Source organism: Haliotis rufescens, unplaced genomic scaffold (genome assembly GCF_023055435.1).
Source record: "Haliotis rufescens isolate VD_foot unplaced genomic scaffold, xgHalRufe1.0.p SCAF_6, whole genome shotgun sequence".
Lineage (NCBI taxonomy): Eukaryota > Metazoa > Mollusca > Gastropoda > Lepetellida > Haliotidae > Haliotis > Haliotis rufescens.
The window spans coordinates 12,247,998-12,259,003 of NW_025964334.1; the positions used below are offsets into that span (position 1 = coordinate 12,247,998).

The window sequence follows — 11,006 nt, forward strand, 5'->3', positions numbered from 1 at the left end:
CAATTGTAATAAAGAAGTTGCTCATCCATAACAATTTTGTCTTAGTGACTAGACATAGTTCTCGTTGTTGAATATCGGCATGTGGTCTCTGAATGGCCTTGTCGTTCCGGTACATGGTTGCCATTGGCAGTCTATTAAATGTCGGGATGTCCACTCGGGATCTGTCTCGGGCAGTACATCCTTAAATTGTTCACAATATCATATATTTTTTCAAGCCAAGTCCGTCTCGCACATAACATACCCCAATAAAGGTATTCATACCATTAGTGTTGTACGGATTAGGTTCCCCGATCTGACACTAAGTCCTACAGCATGATGTAGCAGGACGTGGAGTCATCCCACAGATGATGACATCCTTACCTTGTCAGCTTGCTGACGGGATTAACCTCTTTGGTCATGTGTACAAGGCGTCCGACCTCTGATAAGGAGGTCCGTCGTTCGAATCCCATCACGGGAATCGGAAATTTTATAGCCGCAACATTGGCGCCGAACGTAGGGCTGAGCACATTCATATTAAATTTGAGCAAAATAAGTCTCAGTACTCTACTATGCGGCCCGGGACGTGCCTTCTGTTGATTGGGGAGTATGTAGCAGGACGTGGTGTCATCCCACAGATGACATCCTTACCTTGTCAGCTTGCTGACGGGACTAACCTCTTTGGTCACGTAGACAAGGAGTCGACCCCTGATCAGAAGGTCCGTGGTTCGAATCCCATCACGGGACTCGGAAATTTTATGGCCGCTACACTGATGTGAACAGGGCGCCGTTCCACAAAGCGATCTTGGCTACGACTTTGTTTAAAGTATGGGAGTTACGACCATTTTAGCGCTAAGATCGCTTTGTGGAACGGGGCCTAGGACATATTTCCGTCCTGTTCTCATTGTCCTAGCCCGGGCAATGTAATCCAGGAGCTGGTCTTGGACAAATGAATGCATATACATCAGACATTTGCTGGAATCCCGTTTGTGAGACAGATTTTACCGACGCTTCTTTGTAGGCTGTTTCAAAACCAGTCATTTCCTTTTTATATTCTGTCGTTCATATGGATTATTCTGTCACTGTATCATATTCTGACTTAGATCTTTTACAGTTTTTCATTCCGTAAACCCAAGAAAACATATATACCCTGGAAATGTATTTAGGATTTACCGTTGCCATACATCGACTATGCACGATCTATATATTTCTTCGTATACATGTATACGTCTTTGATTTCTTATTATGAATAATGAATTTTCGCGATGTCATAAAGAAATCATTCACAATGTTACTACTTAGGTTTGTGGTTGTTGAAATGGCCATTGTAATAAACTTGATGGAATAGCTAGTGTCAGTTACTGCAATAGTAGAGTTGACCGAAGAAGCGAGTGTTTCTGATGCGAATGGTAAAGCGGTGTAGAAGATTAGACTTATCTCCCGTTGAGCAGACCCAGAGGGCGCTTTAGCATTAAAACGACTTCTTGTTTTGATTAGGAGGTCGTTTCACGTTTTCCATACATACGGACCCATTATTGAGGTATCGCAGGCGACAAAATGGAAAAACACGCAGAAGGTATATCATTTTATCAAATTACAGTATTCTGTTTACGCGTCAACCTAAAATCGGGTAAATAATTGTCACTGTTGCCAAAGCAGATTGATCAACAACGAAGCATATGACATCAAAATATTTTTTCACAACAGAGATGCGTTGATTTTGTAGTCTATGGCAAATGAAAAGGGTTAGGCCAAATTTTCTTACGACAAATTAAACAAAGCACTACACGTGTCGACGACTACATTCATCTAGAGAACATTTGATTCGAAGGAGGTCGAAGTAAATTATATATTTATTTGCCAACACTGAGAGTGTTTTTCCCCCAATCAAACAGAATTGTGTTACGGGGTTTTGTCCACGATTCCAAACTTAGAACCCTTGACAAGACAACTGGGGGGAAAGTGTTACTTTATTCATCGTTGGTTTTTTTTTTCAAGTTGCCAGCAATAGAAACTAACATTTTGGGTCCACTAGTCCTTATAATGATAATATATATAGCAAAACCCTTAAAAATATCTACGAGTCGTTTATGATACCTTAACTATTGGGCAGCGTGGCAAGGACTGTCGGGGGAGTGCCAATTTCTAACCCTGGTTGCCATTTTCTTCAATTCAGAGGTCTTTTAACATTGTGTTTTTAAATCTATTAACATTACATTAAATAATGTAAAACCACCCCTCAAAAACTATTCCACTTTACTGGTCTTGATGTCACTAAAATACCAATTGACGCGAATAAGCCATCACAATATTTACTGACGTTTCCTGGCTTGGGACCAAATACTAACCTCTGAGAAGGTCCAGATTAATCCCTGTGTTATGAATGTATTAATTAGCTTTTTATGTATGAACCAGGTATATTAGCAAATAAAATCTTAGTTTCAATTCAGGCTGGGACAAGTACAAATTTGCTACCCAGGTACCCACACACCTATTTTCCGACCTTAGCCGGTACCCGCAGTAGGTCTCAATTAAGAGATAGGTACAAAATGTCTGATTGGAATAGTTTGACTGAATGTATTTAGATGCACATGTCTTAATTAAACGATCTTGTCATGCATACACTGAGGTTGACAGAAGTTTTATCTTTATTCCACTTTACTGTCAAATTAAATTAAGACTAAGAGTGTTGTCTGGGCCTGTGAAGATCCGGCGTAGAATAGATCTTCAGCAACCCATGCTTGCCGTAAGAGGCGACTTACGGGATCGGGTGGTGGTCAGGCTCGGTGACCTAGTTGATGCATGTCATCGTATCCCAATTGTGTGGATCGATGCTCATGTTGTCAATCACTGGATTGTCTGGTCTAGACTGGATTATTTACAGACCACCGTCATATAGCTGGAATATTGCTGAGTGGAGTGTTAAACAACAAACAAACAAACTTGGAAGAAATCTGTGTGTATAATATGTTCTTATGGATATTTTTAGGGACAGGGTATGTAAATACACATGACTGCATATTTATCAATATTCGACTCTAGTGGCAACAAATTCAATTCATGAATGGATACAGTTCGATTCATCGGAACCATGAGTGAATCGTAACAGTCATGTATATAAGGAGCTCCCTAACCTACAATAGTCAGTCTGATGAGAGCGATCAGGCTCCAAACCAGTAGCTGATTTACAAAAGATAACTCTTGGGTGTTAGTCTAATACCATATCATACACAGAACATTACACTGAGCTCTTTGGCATGCATTTATCATATACGCGGTGGAACAAGCTGATTAAGCTCTGAATGTTTTACAAGTTGCAATCTTCGTTGACAATATTGTCCTTTAGCAGTGCAGTGTTCTTTTTGTGCACTGACTTTTTTTAGTACACTTTGTTCCTTCTTTACGGGGGGCATGGGTGGCCCAGTCATCTAAGGCGCCGCAATTCGCTGTGCAGAGTTGCGTCCCTTGGGCACGACAGAAACCTATGATTGTGGGTTCGAATCCTGGTTAACCCCGATTATGTTTCTAGGTTTGTCAGCACCATACCCGTGCTCGTGGGTTTCACCGAAGTGGTAAACGTCTAAGACGTGCATCACAGCGTTAAACAAAACTCCCTCACTCCTTCTTTACGTGTGACGTCTTTTGTTTGCGAGTTGTTTCATTGGTATTGTTTGTATTTTGAATTCATAATTTGCATGTAAATAATTACCTTTATTTGTAACATTCATTCTTTATTCATAATTTTTTACTATTATTGCATACTTTTGTCCTTTGTTTCAACTTTTTATTTTTTTACTGAATGACTGCCCATACTATTCACTCTCTGTTGCTCTTCTCATCCTCAACATGCTGAATGTGATTTTCTTTACAGCTCAGAACCACCCTCCCACCTACACCGAGGCGATGGTAGATGTGCCACCCCAGTACCCCATGAACCCCGGCTACCCACCCCAGGGGCAGCCTGTCCAAGGCTACGCTCAGTACCCTGTTTACCAGCAAGGATATGGGAACCCCCCTGTCATGCAGTATGGCAACAGTGTCACAGCAGTTGTAAGTTGTTTATTGGTCTAGATCCTCACAATCTCATTTAAGTCAGATCTTTTACTTCTACACAATACCTCTCTGTGAAAATAGGGGCGGTCGGGTAGCCTAGTGGTCACTCGTCACGCCGAAGACCTGGGTTTGATTCCCGACATTGGTACAATGTGTGAAGTCATTTCTGGTGTCCCCCGCCGTGATATTGCTGGAATATTGCTAAACTCAGCGTAAAACAATACTCGCTCACTCACTCTGTGGGAATATCGTATGCCAACGATAGAAACTAACATATTTAGTCCACTAGTCCTCATAATGATAACATATAGCAAAACCCTTAAAAATGGCAAATTTCTACTGGTCCTTATGATACCTTAACTTTTTGGCAGTTTGGCAAGGACTCAGGCTAGTGCCAATTCCTATCACTGTCATATGCCACTTTATAGAGGGTCCCATAACAGGAATCTGTGTGACCTGTGAGTGCCCAGTCAGAATGGAGAATGCATGGATTCTTTAGCCAATCAGATGTGAGCTTTTGAAAACCAATTGAAGAGTGAAAGGTCTGATTTTATTATCCCCCAACCAACAAAGTTGGCGGGGGATATAGAAACGGGCTCCGTCTGTCACGTTTCGTTTCCGGAGCATAACTCAGAAACCGTTCAATATTTTTTCATGAACTTTGCAGGTCTGTACATGCTGAACTGGTGCCTTTTGCTATTTAGACACTTTAGAAATTTAATTTTTTTACGTTTCCATGGCAACAAGATGGACTTAGGTTCCAAACAATTTCCATGACAAGTTCCACCTCGGTTAAAAAAGGTTAGGGTTTGTTTAGATATAATTATGTCATAAATTCTGCAACAGGGGCGGGGGATATAGCCACGTTAGTGGCAAACTCTTGTTGAGATTAATTTCGGATATCATTTCAGACACTGGTGCCCAGTAACCTATGCTTGTTGTATGGTGCGCAGTGAGTGTCCATCATGACATGTGCTGACTGCCACCCTTATGCTTCAGATCCAGACCCAGCCCATGATCCAGGGTGGCCAGAATGCCACCCCGCCCCCCGACCACATGTGTGGGGCCATCTTCGTCACCCTGTGCTGTTTCTGGCCCACTGGAATCATCGCCATCATGAAAGCTAACGATGTGAGTATTATAATGGACACTTGAGTTGCAGTGCCAATGTCCGACTTATGCTGGCCCAAGAGTAATGATTTATTCCAGATAGACCAACTGGCTTGTGGAAGAAACACTAAGTGTGTCTATGCCTCCTAAGAGGCCAATATTCAACGCCAAGTCTGCAGCCAAAAAAAATTGCTATTGTCTCACTTGTTATGGGGCGGTCGGGTAGCCTAGTGGTTAAAGCATTCGCTCGTTACGCCGAAGACCCGGGTTTGATTCCCGACATGGGTACAATGTGTGAAGCCCATTTCTGGTGTCCCCCGCCGTGATATTGCTGGAATATTGCTAAAAGCGGCGTAAAACCATACTCACTCACTCACTTGTTATCATTCTCTTTGGGTATTTAATGTATTTTTTCTCCTTTGGGTCCTGACTATTGGGTGTTTTCACACCAATGAGTAGACATTTTTTTTAAATAATTCTGCTTGAAATGCTGATTGAAATATTATTATTCAAAGAAAGCAACTGTGAATATTTGCTACCTGAAAGAGTGAACTGTTTTATTTTGCAGTCATATTTTCTGTGGAACCGTAGATTTTTGGTGGCTATTATCCTTGGTCCCATGCTTCAGAATAATCTTAGCCCTATGTCTGTCTTAAGTCAGTGTTATCTTGTGTTACCTGAAAACATACATTGTCCAACCCTTGATATCGATGGTGACACAGGTGGCCCAGTCGTCTAAGATGCCGCTGTTGCAGAGTTACATCCCTTTGTCGCCAGACATCCGTGATCCTGGTTTCACCAGAGTGGTAAATGTCTTAGGCCTGCATCACTTCGGGCTTTTCTTCAACAACAAGGTGACAAGCAGTTATACAACTGGAAAACTGTGCAACTGAGAACTAAACCTCGCATCTCTTGTTTACAGGCTCGATGTTCGATGGCTCGCGGTGACGTGGTGTCTGCAAACCTTGCTGCAAGGTCATCCAAACAGATGATCAACATCAGCATCATCGTGGGGATCATTGTCCTCATCGTGTGTGGCCTCATCTTAGGCCTCTACATCGGACTGGTCCTCACCCATCTGTACTAGAGGGACATCAACACTTGTCCCTAAACAATATTTTGTGGTTATGATTACCTGAGCGACTTATCATTCAGTGCCATCAACTTTCAAGGATGCTCAAACATGATTATTTTTTTTGCCTCTACCCAAACTCTAGCTGGATTTAAGTTTCAAGATTTAGTTAAATCACTCATGCTCTTATTTTAAAAGTCATGTAATTAGAACCACAAAATCTTGATTTGTTACCTTTATTGTTACCTTGGAAACTGATATATTTTGTTAGGATCATTGTATGGTTACAAGATACAAGCAAGACCTCATGGGAGCTGTATCTCATCGAACAAGGGAAATTCATGCCATAACTGCAAGTCTCGGCAGGTTCTTTTAAACTTCTTTTAAATTTTCTCTGGTTGGGGGTCCCTTTTCTCTAAATTTTATGGACTTTCTGTGTTTTTTTCTAGTCTGCAAGATCTGAATAGTCCCCCATATCTCAGAATTGGAACTAAGTACACGTCCATTATCAAGGTTACTCCAAGATGATTTTTCTAATGATAATGGTGTCCCAGAGGCTATCGGAAACTTTCTGAGTATGTTCTTACGTGTGATAATTATTTGGGGCTAGAAGACTTCCAGGTTAATCTCTATCATTGCCTAGCAGTTGGACATAGATTGTCCTAGCTGCTGCATTTTGCTATGCAGAGTTGCATCCCTTGGCCATCCAATGATCCACTGCTATGTTCAAATCCAGCAATCAGATCATGTTTGTGCTTGGTTTACCAAGCTCATGGATTTGAACAAAAGTACAATCTGCATCATGATGGGTTTGTGTGTAGTTGAAATAAAGTTAAAAGCTGTGTCAGAACCAACTATGGGACTGGTGGGACTGGTTACTGTTTGGGCGGGGGGGGGGGCGGCATGAAAAAATGACACGGCAAAAGATGAAAAGAGGAAGGTTACCAAAATTTATCACAACTATATGGAGGGCCATGAAAGAATTATGAAATATGAAATGGACCATTTTATAGGGACTTGTCATTTATTATTGGAAGGGGGAGGTGGGGGGGGGTGTCCATGAAAACATGTTACATGTATTTAGGAAACCTTAAAAAATGGGGGGAAGGGGAATATGATAAAACTCATTTTGTGTTCATCTACTGTCAAGATCTGATTTATACACTTCTGTTGTACATTTTGATAAGTATACTTTAAATGTGTAATGAGAGTAACATAATGATTTTGTGCATCTGTTAAATGCCTGTAAGTCATATATGATATTGAACTGTGATGGAAATCTTACAACTGTGAATTATTTGGTTCTGGTGATGCTGTGATACATATTATTTGGGCACCTTGTAGTACCAGTGCATAATAGTTCTTGTATTGTATGGTGTATAATATCCATAACGTGACATGTTGTATCCCAGTAAATGTCATGTATCTGTCAGTCTGACGAAGATATTGTATTGTTGAAGGTTTTTGTATATAGTTATGTACTTATCTATACTCCAGACATGTAATCTTGAAACTGCATTTAAATATTGTTGCTGTGAAACGTGCTACAAAAGCAGTCGGTCAATTTTAATTGCAATTTTCATGAACTTTATTTCTGTGGTTGAGTCCACTGTTACTACCCTGTCAAACCCCTTAAGTCTTAATGGACTAGTCTTTTGATACACTTTTTAAAGTTGACTGTTAAATGTATTTTTATATTGTCAGTATTTACAGTATATGCATTTTCTGTAAAGTTTAGTCAGCGGCCTAAAAAGAATAAATCTATCTGGATAACCTAATTTAAACGGCTTTAAAATATCAGGTGTACAATTCTGTTAAAAAATAGTTATGTCCTTCTGATGTGCCATGAACCTATTAAAACATTAAAAACTAAAGTGAAAGTGTATTCAAGTTTCTCCCGTATGACAAATATGTTGTTTTGCTTTACATATAAGTTTACATTTGTATATATAGTACCATTCCTGTTACATCGTCATGGAGTTACATCAGAGATAGCAGAGCTCCATATAACTTTTTGAGCAATTGAGTTTTTACTCTAGGGTTTCCAATATTTTTTCACTCATCTATTCATCACTCTATTGGGTTTTTCTCAAAATTAGCGAAATTTTAAGATTTGAAAAAAATGAAATAATTGTTTTAGATGTATATAACTGTTCTAAATATATAGGCTCTACTTCTAAAGTAAATTAGCTCGTAATTTAGTTTAGGAAATTAGCTCCTTTGTATGCATGCTGAAAAAGCTTCATTGGGTATTTACGTGTGCTGTTTTTATACATTTGAGTTTTTCATATAATGCATGCGTTTTTGTAGGCAAGTTAATTTTAAGTAATTGGGTTTTGAATAAAAAATTATTATTTTTGGGAGGGGGGGTTATGCAAATACTCTGCTTATCTTTAGCTCTGTGGATATGTAACTTTGTTTTTCCTGCATTTAAGAAAATCTCCTATGACAAGACATGATATCAAACTATTGGTTTTTGTGCAATAACTTTAAAACAATTCATCAAGGCATAAATGTTTAGGTTGTCGGGGACAAAGCAGAAGATGAATAGTGTCATATTTTTCATTTAGAACTTTTGCTGACTCATCAATTCCAGGGAACCAAGACTTATGTCCACTTCTTTCTGCTATTATAGGCACTAGTATATCACAGGTCATGACACAATACATGAAGACATGACAATTGTCATGAAAATAACCAATATTCCATCTCCCAAAAGATTACTGGAAACATACTGTATTCCACTTAATAAGCGCCCAGCTCTAATAAGCCTATAGTGATATTTGCTAATATATTGGCTATTGAACAATCCCAATTAGCACCCCTTCCGATTGATCAATGTACACAAGACTTATTTATTCGTGTATAATACGCACTCGTGTGTTATATGCACCCTTAATAATGGGCAATTAAATTCTGGAAAAAAATATCTGTCGTATATAAACATTTCAGGGTGTCAGCGTAAACCACGAAATTTGCAATCTTTCAACTGTTATTTTCACCAAAATAAAATTCTAACAAGAGCCACCTATTTCTAATTTTGAGAGCGCCCTGTGCTCTTATTACGTCGAATGCGGTATCGTAAACCTACTTACATCAACTGATTTTTAAGAATTTGTCCGAAAATAATTTTTACAATTCATTTTCTTAATATATAAAATTTGTATATTTGTATCTATACGATATTCATGTGTGACTTCAGTAAACCCGTTACTGCACAGATAGTGATAACAACCAGTACTTGTTTTGTCTAAAATAAAATAGTAATTTGTCTTGTTTGTGCACATCGCTAACCAACAGTGAATTAACTTTCAATATTCAGTCTATGTTCAATACATTTTAACCAGATATTCTATTCGAAAGTGTTTCAAGAACACCGATTTGTTTTCATAAGATTATAGGCCCGTAAAGATCCAGGGTAGAATAGGTCTTCAGCAACCCATCCTTGCCGTAAAAGGCGACTATGCTTGTCTTAAAAGGCGACTAACGGGATCGGGTGGTCAGGCTCGGTGACTTGGTTGATGCATGTCATCGGTCCCAATTGCGTGGATCAATGCTCATGTCAATCACTGGATTGTCTGGTCCAGATTCAATTATTTACAAACCGCCGTCATATAGCTGGAATATTGCTGAGTGCGGCGTTAAACAATAAACCAAACCAAAACCAAAAAAAATCATAAGATTATAGTTGATCTGGCAATGACAGATTACTATAGTCACATAACAAAATAGAGTGTTCATATGACTATAGAGAATCTGTCATGGATGGAGGGTATGCCATCACACAGCCTTACAACCGTGGATGTTTGACTTGTTTTGAGTAGTATATATATATAATAATTTGTTAATCTGGAAGTTAATTATTACAATCAAACTGTATTGTTTCATGGTTTCACTGTACACTAACACAGGGTTTGGAAATGATGATGTTGGTAACAGTTAAAAATATTGTAAAATTCTGGTTATAAATTACTGAAGTATGTGCCTTGACATGGTATAAATCACTGCAGGTGTTCATTGTATACTTTCGCCACACCCCATCCACTGATGGAGAGCTTTGTAAATTGTAATCTTCATCACTTTCAGTCTTGATTATCAAGTGTGTTATGTTTCCTTGTATAAGGGGGTGGTCGGGTAGCCTAGTGGTTAAAGCGTTTGCTCGTCACACCGAATACCCGAGTTCCATTCGTGACATGGGTACAATGTGTGAAGCCCATGTCTTGTGCCCCCCGCCGTGATATTGCTGGAATATTGCTAAAAGCGGCGTAAAAACTCACTCACTTATTATTTGTATAACTGGAATACTGTATAAAGGGGGCCACAGGTGGCCCAGTCGTCTAAGGCGCCGCGATTTGCTGTGCAGATTTGCGTCCCTTGGGCATGCCAGAAACCTATGATTGTGGGTTCGAATCCCGGTTCGCCCCAATTATGTTTCTAGGTTTGTCAGCACCATACCCATGCTCGTGGGTTTCACCGAAGTGGTAAACATCTGAGACCTGCATCACTTCGGACTTTCCTCCCACATCAAGCTGACACGATATAACTGGAATACTATTAAAAGCGGCGTTAAACCCAACTCACTCTCACTGTATAAAGACGAGTTGAACCCAACTTACTCACTCACTCACTCTGCTTACCAATCACATCTTCGTTTCGGAAGTGAGGCCACTATCTCACCTATCAGCAGTTTAGCACAGAACATCTCTCGCTTGTGGGAACTATTTGATTGGATGGTTATTTTCAGCGTTGTGCCATTCGTATTGTGCTCAGTACAAGGCCGTTGTAGCGAATGGGT

The 11,006-nt window shown here is 39.7% G+C and overlaps 1 protein-coding gene across 1 annotated transcript; it reads left to right on the forward strand.

Annotated features, from left to right (window-relative positions):
* Positions 1-1,423: 1,423 nt before the first annotated feature.
* On the forward strand, positions 1,424-8,343 carry LOC124135492 (proline-rich transmembrane protein 1-like). The gene is made up of 4 exons (XM_046500887.2): positions 1,424-1,552; positions 3,848-4,026; positions 5,029-5,160; positions 6,062-8,343. The coding sequence occupies exons 1-4, from the start codon at positions 1,534-1,536 to the stop codon at positions 6,224-6,226; spliced, it is 495 nt and encodes a 164-aa protein (XP_046356843.1). The 5' UTR covers positions 1,424-1,533; the 3' UTR covers positions 6,227-8,343.
* The last annotated feature ends 2,663 nt before the right edge of the window (positions 8,344-11,006 follow it).